The sequence below is a fragment of the Corylus avellana genome, chromosome ca3 (genome assembly GCF_901000735.1).
Source record: "Corylus avellana chromosome ca3, CavTom2PMs-1.0".
Lineage (NCBI taxonomy): Eukaryota > Viridiplantae > Streptophyta > Magnoliopsida > Fagales > Betulaceae > Corylus > Corylus avellana.
In genome coordinates, this window is record NC_081543.1 from 9,091,897 (window position 1) to 9,107,247 (window position 15,351).

The following is a 15,351-nucleotide window of genomic DNA, read 5'->3' on the forward strand; positions in this document are numbered from 1 at the left end:
CGTTTTGAATAGTGTCACACATCACCAAGTAATTTTTGAAAAAATTGGCGCTCAAAATTTGTGTTTATAACAACCACACATACTTAAAAAGGCCACCCCCCACCTTTGGGGTGGCTCGCAGGCCACCATAGGGCATATATGAGGTGGCTTGGTCTCTAATTTATTATTATTTAAAAAAAAATAAAAAAATTGAATTTGTTTTATTATTATTTTTTTAAAAAAAAAAATTTAATTTTTATGTTTAATTTGTTTATTTTTTCTTTTTTTTTTTGGTATTATAAATATTTGTTTGATAACTTTTTTTAAATTTTTTTTTATAATAGAGTAGTGACATTTGAACAGTGCAAGCATCATATTCCAAAAGGTGACACGCATTGTTTAAACGACACCTTCTAAAATGTGACATCTTTTAAATAGCATTTCTTTTGTTCGTTTAGGTGGTTGATATAGAGAGCCAATCAAAACATAGTCTAAAGAATATCATTAATCATCAACTATAGACCTGGCTTTCTGAAGTGTTCAATTAGGAATTTTTTTTTTAATATATATTTTTAAATCCTTAAGGTATGCACTCAATATATGTTTTATATATCGTGAATTCCTCGGTATAATCTAGTTTGCCTTTTTTTAATACTTTCCCACTACTAACGCTATCCAATATTACTTAGCTAGGGAAGAAAATAAAAAAATAAAAAATTGAGAAGAAAGTTGAACGATATGGACACACATCACAACAGACCAGAGCCAAAACAATGCAACTAATTCAATTATAACAATCATGTATAAATTTCTTTGCCAATGTTCCCTTAACAGAGTTGAACAAGTCCCCTCCAACCCCCCCCATCTTGCTAAATCCATGACATAATTTGAGTGCAACAGAAACCCAGGGGAAGCCAATGCAACATAGACCTCCGTCCCATTTCCATCCACAACCATCTTCAACATGGACACCATTTCCATCCACAACCATCTTCAACATGGACACCATTTCCATCCACAACCATCTTCAACATCTGTCCATGTCAGCCAAAAAATGCCGTCCCAGTCACCGGCATCAGTCCATGCAGCGGACGAAAATCCATTTTGTTACTCAATATAACTTGTTAAACCCTGAAGGTGGCGAAGATTCACCCAATTTTGGGAAGAAAGCTTCCCTTTCAATTGAGACTTGAAGGCATGCCATGACCTTAACCATGGCTACCCACAAGAATGGTGCAGCACAGAATGCATAGCCAAATACAGCAAGAGCTCTTACAACCCCATCTGGATACCACGGAAACGCCATGACCAAAAGCGACCCAAAGATCCCGAGCCATGGGACTAAAAGTGGTAACATTGGCAGTAAAAATGCATTAATCGCTATGGAGCAAAGGGAGAGAGAGCCAAGCAAATAAAGGCTCCAGCCTAGTAGTGGATGAACTGTGTGAGGAATGATGAAGAAGGGTACTACATAGGAGGCAAGAATAGACCAAATAGCTATAGTTTTGATGCCAATTTGTATCAAGGAAGTGTTCTTCTCCGACCTACGGTAGCATAGCTTCGAGAAGCTCGGCCGTGCTAGACGAGTCATTGCTATTATTCCCAGATAAATTACACACTGTATAAGTACTGCTGGCACCTCTGCAGCATACCTGCATAAAAAAAAAAAAAAAAAATTAAAAAATTAAAAAATTAAATTTTTTTTTTTTTAAAAAAAAATGTCACTGTTACAATTGCTCTTGGCTATTGTTTTTGAATAACCTTGTATGAAACAGGCAAGCTTTTTGAAGAAAGAATAACAAAATAGTGGACCAAAAACATAAACAAAACAATCTGGAAAAAAAGAAGATAATAGAACATAAGAATGAACTTTAATCTTACCCAAGAGTTTGACGACGCTGTTCGTGCCATGAAATGCCTAATGGCAGGACAGGCCATGCCCACCAATACCATGGCTTCAACCATGGTGCACCAGGGAATGTAATCACACTGTTGGGTCCACAGGGCACACTCCAGCGGAGTCTGAGATCTGAAGCCAGCAAAGATTAAACTATAAGTACAAAATTGGCTGCCGCATTAGTAATTGAAGCTAAAAGAATAGGAAATGGAGAAAATTTCTTTTCTGATTACATACAATAGTAAGTAGCATCCATTTGATAGCCTAATGGAAGTCTGTAGGTTCCAACAAGCTTGGTGCCGTTAGGGGGTAGATGGAACATTGGCTGATCAAGCAAATCTGAGAAGTAGCTGCCAATAAAACCCTGGTCTGCACCATCTGGATTGTCTCGTGCAATCTCCAACTCGTGTACCATGTCATTGAAAACCTCCTTTGACGGCTGTAGTACCAGATTCACAATAACAAGCATTAAAACCATTCAAATGATCTTCTCTTTGGAAACTTTCCACATTGATTAAAGAATTCGCAATGTAAGGTTCCAAGCAAAGTTCATATGAAAAACAGACTTTTACTGGATTTATAATAGGACACATTAAACCATTTAAAGGAAATTTTCTTTGGCTATATTACACGTTAATTAAAGAACTCATTGTCACGTTAGAAGCAATTCAGCTGAAAAACTAACTTGTTATAGGCTCCAGAATGATTCCGTAGCTTATTTAAGAAAATCACAAATGATACGAGCACTGATAGTGCATGTGAAGGGGTGAGAGTCAAGGTGAGCATGCTACATTTTAGAGACATATTCTTCAATCTTTTCAATCACTCCCATAACTCAAGTGAGATCATGTTCCACAGAAAAGGTCAACATCATAAAATAAGTTGTGAAATAAGAAGCTACAATGTACTCAAACAAATAATATTTGTTAAAAGGAAAAAAGTATTGCTTCAAGTAACACCTTAAAAGTGAGAACTAGGATTTACCTGCAAAACGAAGAGGCCGGTATGAAAGATGCAAGGGTTGATGAAGACCGCACAGAACTTTCCACATTGGAATAACTCATCAGTTTTCTGAAGGAAGAGATTATCAGCATCGAGCATGATGACTCTGTCGTAGTCCACCAGGCTCCACGCATAGAGTTTGTTCAGTGTCAACTTGAATCTCCTATCGAAATTGGGCTGATCCTTGTAAGGATTATTCAAATTTTCAACCCTCACCACCTTTGCCCCATCTTCCTGTTCCCTAGACCACAGAAACATAACGGTCACTTCATTTCCAATAGCATTTTCATTTTAATGGTATGCCTAAAATGAAACACACACACACACACACACACACACACACATATATATATATATATATATATATATATTACTGACCAAATGTTTCTTACTAAACAAATATAAGAACTGCATTTTTACAAGCTCTCAGTACGTCAAATTAGGGTATACTGTGTTTGTAGCAGCATGTTCATTCGAGAAAAAATGTTCATTCGAGAAAACACAATGCATAGGTTATGAATCCTATAGGAGCCACTCGTATGTTTCTCAAGTTCAACTTAGCGTCAGAGAGTAATCAAATATCCAGTAACCTATAGAATCATCATAAATGCAAATTCCAAGACTGATGATGATATTCATAGAATTTGAAGGCTCACTTTTTATATAGGACACCAAGGCATTTGAAGGTAACCATATTTAAAGCTCTGTTTTAATGAAGTGGTGGAATCTATGGCTCCTCCTTGGAGGGTCTTGGTAAACTCTGGATACACTATCATACACCCAACAACCATGCATCTTTTGAAACCCCTTTAAAGTAGGGCATACATTGGTTGGTTCAGCAAGTTTGATTGATATTTTCAAACAGTTACCAAGCCACACCAAATCAGAATTTTTTCGTAATGGTTGGTCGGGTTTGTTGCTTTACAGCAAAGGAAAGGGAGAGAGAGAGAGAGAGGTCTATAATAGATTGTGAAAATGGATGAAAATGATGGAGGTCTACAAAAAAGAGAAAGATTGGTGGAAAGAGCAAATATTGGTGACTATCTATGACAGGATGGTAAAGATCAGCGAGATCCACAAAGATCTATAATGGGAAGATGGAAGTTGATGAAGATCGACAACAAAGGTGTTAGGGTTGCACACCAACCCCCTCAGGTTGGCTTTTTAGCTATTTTTGATGACTGAGCTAATGAGTGTCAATTGTCTGAAATCATCCTCCAAACCAACTGGCCAAAGAGTAGAGATTTTCGGCTGACAAGAGTCAGCCAAGCGTTAGCCAAGTGAGATTTTTGTTTTTTTGTTTTGTTTTGTTTTTTTAATTGAAGAGAAAAGAAGTTACCAGGGAGATTATGGATGACCGAATTTTTGCATTAGCACCAAATTTAGGATGACCGAATCCCTTTAGGGTGATACTATCTCTAAAGGGTTAACCTTCCACTCTTAGGTTTTAGTTTTGAATGCAAAAATGAGTTTTGAGGCATTAGAACCCAAATATTAGCTCATGAAAATTTAGGTAAAAAAAACAACAAAAAAATTTTCATTTCCGTTTTTTTTATTATTATTATTATTTTATTTTTTAGAGGCAGCCACGCATTGGACGATGCTTGGCTGCCTCAATGCTGCATAGACGGACTCCTGGCCAAAACATAGTTATTGAACGATCCTTTTCAAAGTTCAATGAATTAGAATTCTCCACCAATCTATGATACTAATTTCAAGGATGGAGATCTTTTGGAAGTAAGTTCTTTACCGTATAGCATATTTAAGCACAATAAGCCCAACTTGGCTTCCTAGTTGTTATGGTTGTTGGTACTATTCTGTTTTATCAATAAGCGTAGTCCAAAGAGAGTTTTTCTTCAATCTTCCTATTATTCTATGAATTTTTCTAGGTTTTTTTTCTGAGAGTTGACTTTGCCTTCGCTTGACTCCGCCTCCAACTTTTCTAAGGCAGAGTCGGATTGGAAATCACCTCCATTCAGGGGCGGATTTAAAATTTTATGAGAAAAGGGAACAAAACTAAAACAACAAAACCTTTGAGGGTCCATTACATAAAAATAATAATAATAATAAAATAAAATTTAGAAACATTTTTAAATTTTGGACGGCTCCAAGGGCAGGGGCGGTTCCGCCGAAGGTAGAGTCAGAAGTTTTCCAACTCTTTCCGACTCCGGCAGATGCGGATATCAAAGATGCCTTTCCGAGTTTGGCCCTAAAAGTGTGAGGCGGTTTTGTCATTAGAAAACCACCCCAGCCCATTGGACTAAGGGGATATTTTTGCAGCGAAAAAGATCCGCAATATCTTTCAAGAATATACAAAAAAAGTATTGACAAAACCAACAAGCAATAAGGGAAGAAAAAGAAACGACTATGTTCATTGAAAGCAACGTTTCTTTGTCTTTGTGTTCCACCTAAAAAGAAACACACGACTCGACTCGGACTAAGAGTACTGAGTCATGGTCACTTGGAAAACGAGTCAGAAAAGTAAATGCAACATTTTATATTGACTCGAGCTCTGATTGGAAGGTAATCTTTAGAGGAGACGAGACTATTGGTTGGGTTTTATTTAGCTCCACCTACATTCCACGTTTCCAGTAGGAAGCTCTCATCCAGGGCAGGCAAAATATCAAACCCCCAAAACAAGACTGGGGTCCACGGCGCACGTTAGCGCCAAACACAAGACGACAGAGAGAAACCTAGAATATTTGCGAAGAATGGAAAGGGGAAAATGGTTGTCGGAGAGACTTACAGAGCTCGGACCCATCGGAGAGGGACCTCGAGGGACGCAATGACGACGAGATCCGCTTCCACGTCGAGCCTGACGAGGGATCTGATCATCACGCGCGTGGCCACGTAGAACTCGTAGTCCCTCGGCGTCCCCATGTACAGCATCGTCGCGTACGCATTTCTACTGTGCGCCGCTTTCTCCTCGGACGCCGTCGTTTCGAATACAGCAAACACCAGCAACAGAAACGTCAGGAACCCACCGACTTCTCGCTTCTCTTTTCGCCGCGCCATTCCAGTATCGCCGGAAAAATCAGAAGTGAATGTGGTGGGGGGCCTCCGAGTCCAACAACAACATCAGCGAGAGCTTTCCGCCGAACAAAACGGTGCGTTGGGGGCTCCTGCTTTTCGTAGGATTTGCAAGAGAGAGAGAGAGGGAGTTTCCGAATTTGGACAAGGCAAGGAAAAAGGAAGGCTGTTGTTTATCAGAGAAATAGCAGGAACAGGAACAGCCTCTGCGGACAATTTTGTATATTTTCCTTAATTTTCCCGTGCGACGGAGGTGTAGGGAAACCTTTAGATCTCAGCCGCTCATCTTTATTAACAAAATGTCACGGTTGCGTACGGAAGACTTTCTCTTCTCGTGTATATTAAATTAAAAATTTAAAAAGCTATGGACCTCCGCTGTATGACAGCGTGTTGGTGGAGCAGCGAGTTGACGAATTGGAACGCGTGCGTTCTGACTGAATTACCCATGAGCGGGTCAACTTTTGTTGACTCATTCTCTCATGACTCAGCGTGTACTGATGTTGGGCGCCGGCTACTCGGCTGTGTGGGCGGGTCGGATAACTAGATAAGGATGCCCTCTCTAAGGGTATTGCAGGGACCAGTATTTTCTTTCCAATTTTGAAAAATTAATTTTTTAAAAAAAAAACATTTTTGTCAGCCACGTATATTTTTGATGGTTTTTTGTTAGGTGGTGATATTTTCAAACCAAATGCATGGTAGTCGGTGGAGTCAGCTATCAACTACTACTAGTCTACTAATCATGGTTGATAAGTTCAACCTTGTGAGTTCTTAAAGTCCTGCTCTATGATGGAGTCTTGGAGCAATTTAAAATGGTATCAAAGATGTGGAATAATGTATTCGAATTCTATGAAATTATCGAATTAATTATTTGTTTCCAATAAACTTTTGTGAGATGAGACTTTTCCACACAAAAATATTTAGGGTGTGTGTTTGTGTCTGAGAGATAATCGTCTCTAGTGAGTCTCTTTTACATTAATACAACTCTATTTTGTTTGTGAGTCTTTTACCATTGTCAAGTGTGTTTCGTGTTGAGAGTTGCCCAAGAGCACCACAAAACGCAACTTCCAACCAGGCGCATCCAGATACCCGTCCTAAAAAGTTAACCATAACTTTGAACACCACTTTAGTCTAAAAGCCTAATCTAATGGACATTCACCTCTTTAAGAAGCCCACTCTATATGAAAAAAGATTGAATATCATGATCAATCACATCTTTTCCAATGATAGGCTAAGCTTTTTGAAAAATTAAAAATTAAAATCCTATTAATCTTCACCATTCTACGCAAATAGGCATTGTTTTTATCACTTAAGTTAAACCACTAATTATTGATTTTTGTTCAAAGGAAGATTCTTCATTTCTACAATTCTACTGATTGAAATATACTCACTAAAGCACTCATTCTCCCTCTTCAAACATCTCCATCTCCTTTAGAATCCAAGTAAGCTTTTTGACTTTGTTCAAGCCTAGCTCTAGCTTGTGAAACTCACACTTTTATCCTTCCAAACACATCTTCACCCCTTTTACTTGTATCCCCAAATCTCTAGCCACCCACTCTAAGAACTTTCATGTTCAGACTATTAATTGAAATTTTTTAAAGGTTTTTGTTGGTTCAGACCGTTGATCATCTCATCTGAAAATCAATTAGTGTTTAGTGTGGGAAGCCAAGCCTTTTTTGACATTCAAAATCATACCCCACAAAATATATTCTAAAATGTTGCCCATGTGGGCAGAGTCGGCACCGATGGATTCCACTCTAGAAATTCAATTGCAGCTTGTCCATACTTTCCCATCCAATACACATTAGACATCACCCTATCTCTAACTTTCTTTCAACAAAGTTATCTACATATATAATTGTTCATTAATTAGTGTCGCAATCTTAGGGGTGAAATATATATATATATATATATTTCAATATTCGTAGTTGACAAGATAAAGTAAAGAGTATATAAAACAATATCAAATATTGCCCACTTATTACTTCTAATCTTGATGATAAATAAAGTACTAATATCCCAAAATTCTACCAAGGATGCATGAGGTTCTAACTGGGGCAATATATACCTACCACCCATCCAATCTAGCTAGCTCCACAGTTGACCTGAAAATAACGTTATATTTAATTTCCTTCTTAATTGGTTTATAAGATATTATAGATTTATTTTTTTACTTAGTTTATTTTGTTTTTTTTTTTTCTCTAATAAAAAATGGCAGTGATGGAGGCTAATTGTAGTCATTCTATTTTAACATAATTATAATAGCACTTACCCGGTAGTAGACGCACATGAGGGTTATACACTGTGAAAAACACATGCGCTCTTGCAACTTTGGCTTGAGTCATAGCTTGACTCAGCTCTACCAAAGCATCAATGGGAATCAAAGTGGCTTACACCAATTAGGCATGAAGATTCTCATTGCGAAATTCGAATTCATGCCTTAGTGTGTAACAAACCACTTAAAAATTTTTCTTGAATCATTTAACTACCACCCTAAATGGTGTATTCACTTTTTTGTTTACACGTTAAGAAAAAGCTCTCATATTTACTTTCAAAACACTTTTGAAACTTCAAAAAACAAAAAACGCTCTCCAAAACAAGTTAACAAATATACACTAATCACTTTAGTTACTTATAAACCTCATCTCAAACATGCCCTTAATTAAGAACAAATCCAAAGAGTATATATTTGCCGACCATCATTGTGAATTTTGACACTTAAAAGAGAAGGAATAACGTACGGTATCATGCCAACCCCCCCATTGGGTATATCCTTTTATAAGTGCTTATACTATATAATCAATTTGATTGATTATATCACCCCTTAATATAATTACAATCCAACAAAAATGATGTCCTTTTCTGTCCTAAACACAATAATATTAATTTAATGATGTCTTTGTTGCGTGGGAAATTCAGGTCACTTTCACTTGGTATTTCGTGGGTTGACTAACAATACATGTCGTGTATTTTTAAAATTCATTCAATCAAGCTGTGACCGATCTAGTTAGCACGTTCCCCCCGTCTAAGCGCATTACAAGGGAATCAATCTTAAAATAATAAATTATAATTATTTATATATTTAGAGAAAGAATATTATTCTTTTTTTTTTTTCAAAATATATATATAAATGATTGATTATATAAAAAATAGGAAGAGTTGAACGACCGTCCCCAGCGCAATCCTTTTTTATTTATTTATTTTTATTTAAAGAATCTAAAAATTAACTTTAAATTGGTCAAGATTGTCGGAATCAATTAACCAGGGTAAGATAAAAGTACTGATAGACGTACATGTGATCAAATAATATTCAATTTAGTCGGCAAATATTTTTCTAGTCACCCCCAACCCACATGGAAAGAGATGGAACGTGTAAACAAGAGTTTAAAATTGAGAATAGTTAAGCAGCCAGAAGTTATTTATAAATAAATAATATACATGCCCGTTTCCCGACACTTGCTGGATCGAAACCATTTTCTTTGACGATATCAGTTTTCTTGATGTGTCGGGTCATTCATTTAACTCATTTTCAACTGTTCCAATTTTTTAAATTTCAGGTTTACGGAAAGTTCATTTATAAGAATCTAAAGCCTAAACAGTTTTGTATGCTTCTTATTTGGTTTGTTAGACTAAGATCTACCTATTTTTTTCAAACTACATTTATCCCTTCAAACTTTGAAACTACCATCCTATTTATAATATATCTTCCTAATGTTTTAATTTCTACAATATCTTCCTAATCTATCATAAGGGTTGCAAAGTTATCTACCATTAAGATTTTCTGTTAAATACTTAAATCATATCAGAACTAGTATAAATGGTTCTTTCATACAACCTAAAATGGCAAAAATACCATTTGCAAATTGAATAATTTTTATTTTTATTTTTATTTTTACTTTTTTGGATAAGTAAAAGGGAAAGCTTTACCCAATTCCTCAGCAAGAATTAGGATTTTGTTTGTCCGCTCAAAAAATAAAAAGACAAAAATAACCCTCACATATAACTAATCAAATATTCAGTTAAATGAAATGGTGAGGATCGTTCAAATCAGCAAGGGATCAAAAGGTGATAAATAAAACAAACAAATAAATAAATAATATTATTTAGTAAAAGGTTATATACCAAGTTAGGGCATTCTACAACCCATTTCCCCACCATCTCCTCACTTTAACATTTTGATTTTTTCAAAAAAAATAATAAATAAATAAAGGTTAAGAGAGAAGAGATGTGAGGAGATGGCTTGTAGAATGCAAAAGAGAATATCCCGGGTTAGGGATTTGATTGGTTAGGTTCAGTGCCTAGTATTATAGCACATGGTCCTAATTGCTAATTACCCTGTTTGGCCCGTCAATTCCCCAAGCGGCCAATAGTTATTAAGTACGAAGGAGTCAACGGAGTTCATTATCGCAAAGAAGATCCCAGAGAAAGAGTAGAAATTAAAATGCAAATAATAATAATAATAATAATAATAAAAGCTGGGAGTTTTTGGAGAGACTAACAGAGCATGGACCCATCGGAGGGGGACGTCGACGGAGGCAATGACGACGAGATCGGCATCAACGTTGAGCCGAGCAAGCGATCGGAGCATGACACGGATCGCCACGTAGAACTCGTAGTCCCTCGGCGTTCCCATGTACATCATCGTCGCGTAGGCGTTCCTCTGCTGCGATGCTTCTCCATACGCCGGCGACGTCGTTCCACAGGCGGCTACTAATATCAGCAACACAAATCTCATTAACCCAACAACCTTCCTCTCCTCCTCTTTCCAACCCATTAATCCTACAACTACTCTTCCTTCTTTCGCTTAATTTAATTTTCTCACCCAAAAAACAAAAATCTCTGCTTTTTTCTTATCTCTATCTCTTAGCTGCTGCTATATTTTTCTCAGCTTCCAGGGAAGTGCTGTGCACAAACACAGAGGAAGAGATAAAGAGAAAGAGAGAGAGTGAGAGAGAAGGTTCAGTTTCTGACAAGGGAGCTTACAAGGAAGGCTCCCAATAGGGTGTATATATATATATATATATATATATATGAGGACACGGTCTTTTCAAAAAAAAAAAAAAATTTATTTAAACAAATTGGATCTGCGGGTACGTTTCAAGTTGCGGCAAAACTGAGGCGAGGAGTACATTAAAATCTCAGCCGCTGGTTAAGTATACGGAGGGACTGACTGACAGTTTTAACCGTTGCAATCTGGAACGTGGTTGTGCCAGACAGTTGTGATGCATATGAATCTGCTATTTATTTATTATTTTATTTTATTTTTTTATCAAAATAATCACACTTGGGCTTAAATTTTTTTTTTTAATAAGTGAAGTTTAACACCAGTAATATTTAATTAAAAGAATTAAAATAAGAAGTAAATGGCATAATCACGATTTGAAGTATGATCTTTTAAATCACTACTTATCTTAAAAATTTAAAATAATAAAAAAAGGTAAATATAATTATTACTTTATTGATGCGACTTTGCCAATCATCCTTTAATTTTTTTTTTTTTTTTTTTTGAAAAATCATATTCAACCCTTAAGTTTTGATTTGATTTGGATTTGGTCGTTGAGTTTTAAATTTCAAGAATAAAGTCTTTTATGTTTTACCAAAGTTTAAAATTAGTCTTTCTAGCTATCACTTTACAATTAAAGTTACTAGGTTTTCATATGCCGCGTGTGTCTTCTTTGACAAGTTAGAGTCCCTATTAGCACCTAATATCATAGTTAGCATCATGTCAGCACTAAAGTTAACAGTTTTTTCATCTAATGCAACAAATTCAAAAGATTAGAATGAAGAAGAAGATGTTTCTTTGTTTTTGACTTGACGCTTAATGATATTGCATTGCTATTAACTACTGAAATGGATGCTAATTGAGACACAGTTGACATGGCTGATTTTTTTTATTAAAAAAAAAAAACAAAAAAGCATGAAGAATGATGAAAGAATGACATAAATAGATGTTCTAGCATTTCTCTTATTGAAATTAAAAATCAAATATTAAATTCAAATCAAATAAAAACCTAGGGACTAAATATAATTTTTTTCCCTTTCTTTCCTTTTCCCGAGCGTGCATAAGTTAATCATAATGGGTCACATATACAACCTTGAAGTCCATGTACAAATGTGGTATTTTATTTCTAATTAAATGTTTGACAAACTACTTTTAATAGCTAGTGTAGACCACATAAATATATGTTCAGTTTTTTTTTTTTTTTCCTTGTTTTATTCTTTATGACTAGAATAAAACATTAAAGATGTTTAGGACCTATCTACTCGATCATCTTTTTGTTAATTAAAAGTATAAATAATAAATTAAATCTTGACTAAATTTCCAATCACTATCATAAATAAGTAATGCTAAAAATTATCTTTTTATTTTTATAATTATTTTACAATGTTAATGTGTTAAATTATCTTTTTATTTTTATAATTATTTTACAATGTTAATGTGTTAGTTTCAATCAACTTTATATATATATATATAAAATGATTGACCTAATAGTTAATTAAGAAATATCCCACTAACATTGTAGAGATATTTATAGAATAAAAATATTGTTTCTTACATTACTCATCCTAAAAAGAATATCAAATAATTCCATCCATGGTTCTCACATAATGGGTAATCAAGAATATGACGTACAAAAAGAAATTGTAACGCCCTTAAAATTGGATTGAACCATTTTAGTAGGGTTACTAGCAATTTATCCGATTAAGTTAACTCGTAACTAACTGAATGGATCGCTTAGAGTAAATATAAGCGAAAGGTGAAAGTGACAGATCTTAGATATTTAAAAATCATAAAATACGCATATATTACCATCAATCATAGACTTGAAACTCCTAACCAAAATAATAATTATAATCAAATCTAGTACTGCCAAACAATCTCTTGGCTTCCTTATCCTAAGGAGCCCTCTTATAATAGATAATCTCGCAAGCCACAAATATTGCGTAAGCTTAAAACATAGTAAGTAAATCTAAACATACTGGGTGTTGCCTCTGTTATTACATTCAAAAGTATAGTTTTGGTTTTTAAGAAGTGTAGGTGTAATCTCAGCGACAATTGCTTGTAAATTTAAATGCAAAAAAAAAAAAAAAAAAAAAAAAAAAAAACTAGTGTTGTAATTAGATCATAACTATCATGCATGGTCTACTCGATATATTACTCATTCTCATTAGGGTTGATATTGTCCCAAATGACATGTAATACAATACCGGTGCCTCAAATATTGTATGCTATCGTCCATAACACTAGCAGCCCAACTGACTCCGATCTTGAGTGGCCTACACTACTAATGATATACGTTCTGTAGTGATTCGCCAATCAAACATGGTTGCATTGGTCAAAATACCACCCCCCAACACACACACACACAAACACATTAACCATAGAATCAAGTATATATGATAAGCACATGTCCATTATAACTCACGTACCGATGAACCATGTCATACAATATTACTTGTTAATCAATTATTATGGCATTTACCCAGTTATTAATCAATTATTATGGCATTTACCCAGTTATATAAAAAGTAATTATGCTCGTAACATAAGCGTGCTCAGTCAGCTGACATATCACACATTTTTATGAAAAGTCATATTTACTTACCTCGTACACTCACTCAAATCCTCAAGCATCTCGAGTTCCTGCTATGACAAAACATGGTCTAAGGTTACATGCAGTATTAAAGGACCTATTGAAAATACAAAGGGTCCTAACCGAGATGTCAAACTAGATAGAAGGTTATAAAACCTTAATTTACAAATTTTGGACCCTGATCAAACGTTTTGGCTTATGGTCGAACGTTCGAACTCGAGGTCAAACGATCGATCAGAATCTAGCGAATGTTCAATTAGAATGCAATAATGTATGCAAAGCTTCTATATTCAAATCATCAGTTAACAAATTTTATCCTAAGCTCTTAATAAGTTCATAAAGATATAGTAAACCATAATAACATGCAAGCCTAAGTTGAAGTTGAATTTATAAAGGGAACTAACAATTTTATTGCAGACTATCTTAGCAGAAATCATAATGAAGAACTGCTAAACAAGCAGCTAATAGAAATTAATTTTTTGCAGGAATCCATGTTGTTTGGGAGGGTCCATGGATTCATGCAAAAATTTAATTTCTATTAGCTGCTTGTTTAGTAGGTCTTCATTATGGTTTCTGCTAAGATAATCTGCAATCAAATTGTTAGTACCCTTTATAAATTCAACTTCAAAAGAATAATTGGCAATAGCACTATACCATTTTAATCTTCTTCCTTCAATAATATTTCTTTTATTTGTTAGAAAATCTTTAACGGCTTTATTATCTGTTATGAAAATAGCACAAACTCATAATGACACTCTTCTCCTAGTGTCCCATATGGGTTAAGTTTAATTTTAATCATGTGTATATAAGCTCTTCGACACCCTTTCCTTGCAAGCTGGTTTTCAAGAGTGAATTCTACCTAAAGTTTATATCATTTGGTATCAAAGCCAAACATCTTGTCACGGGTTCGAGTCACGGAAGGGACGACTTATGGGTTTGATTAAAATAGTGATACGTGAGTGGAACCACTAAAAGATAAATGGTTACCATCAGGTTAGTGTCTATAAAGTAGGCTGTCGTGGACGTCGTCTGCAGAAACATAGTGGTACGTTAAATTAACCATGTTTCTATAAGCTATTGGACACTATTTCCTTTCAAGCCTCTTTTCAAGGATGAGTTATACCTAAGGTTTATATAACAATCCAGATCTATCATGTGCAATAACCCAAATTCGTCATTAAAAAAAAAAAAAAAAAAAAATCAGACATAAGCAATAACATTTAGGAGCAACATAAATTGAAATATATTAAGACAATTATTATTATTATTTTTTTGTTAGTACTGAATGGATACTAATTTTATTTAGTCTTCAATTTTAATACATTTCTCATTCATACTTGGCTCATATCTTAATACATTTCTTATTTATGATTTGCTCCCTTCCAATAAAAATTTATGGATTCGGCCCTCTATACTTGTGAAAAATAAATCAAATGTCATAAATTAGAGATGAGGATCCACAACAGTTACCTGACCATCTATTGTGAGAGACTCCATGTGGAACTCAGTTGCCCAAATATTTTTAGGCTATCAAGCCACCTACTCTTTACAATATCTAGCCAAATTACTAGTAATTTAAACAAATAATTACCGTGAATTCTGGTCTTTAAATTAGTATATGGATGAAGTAGACCACAATTAAGAAATATGAGAAGGGTGATGCAAGCCATCCCTCACTCATAACGATAAATAAGATATTGCTATTCAAAATTACCATCCCAAGTCCCTTTCTCAATTGCTTTTCAAAAAAAAAAAAAAAAGTCCCTTTCTCAACTTGGCATGAATGATGCTTCGTCTCCTTTTTGAATTTTTTTTTTTAAAAAAAATTTTTGGGTGGGTGTGTTTGTTGGC

General features: G+C 34.9%; 1 protein-coding gene across 2 annotated transcripts; it reads right to left on the reverse strand.

Moving 5' to 3' along the window:
• Positions 1–763: 763 nt before the first annotated feature.
• On the reverse strand, positions 764–10,879 carry LOC132175271 (putative glucuronosyltransferase PGSIP7). Of its 2 annotated transcripts, none has more exons than XM_059587155.1 (5): positions 10,405–10,879; positions 2,861–3,119; positions 2,114–2,315; positions 1,861–2,008; positions 764–1,631 (listed from the first exon to the last, which is right to left on the reverse strand). In XM_059587155.1, the coding sequence occupies exons 1-5, from the start codon at positions 10,677–10,679 to the stop codon at positions 1,091–1,093; spliced, it is 1,425 nt and encodes a 474-aa protein (XP_059443138.1). In that variant the 5' UTR covers positions 10,680–10,879; the 3' UTR covers positions 764–1,090. The 2 variants fall into 2 exon arrangements, with proteins under 2 accessions (XP_059443138.1, XP_059443139.1); XM_059587156.1 differs by lacking the exon at positions 10,405–10,879 and adding an exon at positions 5,625–6,136 and having other exon boundaries at positions 767–1,631.
• Between the last annotated feature and the right edge of the window lie 4,472 nt (positions 10,880–15,351).

Bases quoted from the DNA above. Each gene is read 5' to 3' on its own strand.
- LOC132175271 (XM_059587155.1), bottom strand. From the start codon at position 10,679: ATGGGTTGGAAAGAGGAGGAGAGGAAGGTTGTTGGGTTAATGAGATTT. The intron at 3,120-10,404 runs GTTAGTCTCTCC...TCTGTGGTCTAG, and splicing joins CTCCGATGGGTCCATGCTCT to GGAACAGGAAGATGGGGCAA. The intron at 2,009-2,113 runs GTATGTAATCAG...TGCTGGCTTCAG, and splicing joins AATGGATGCTACTTACTATT to ATCTCAGACTCCGCTGGAGT.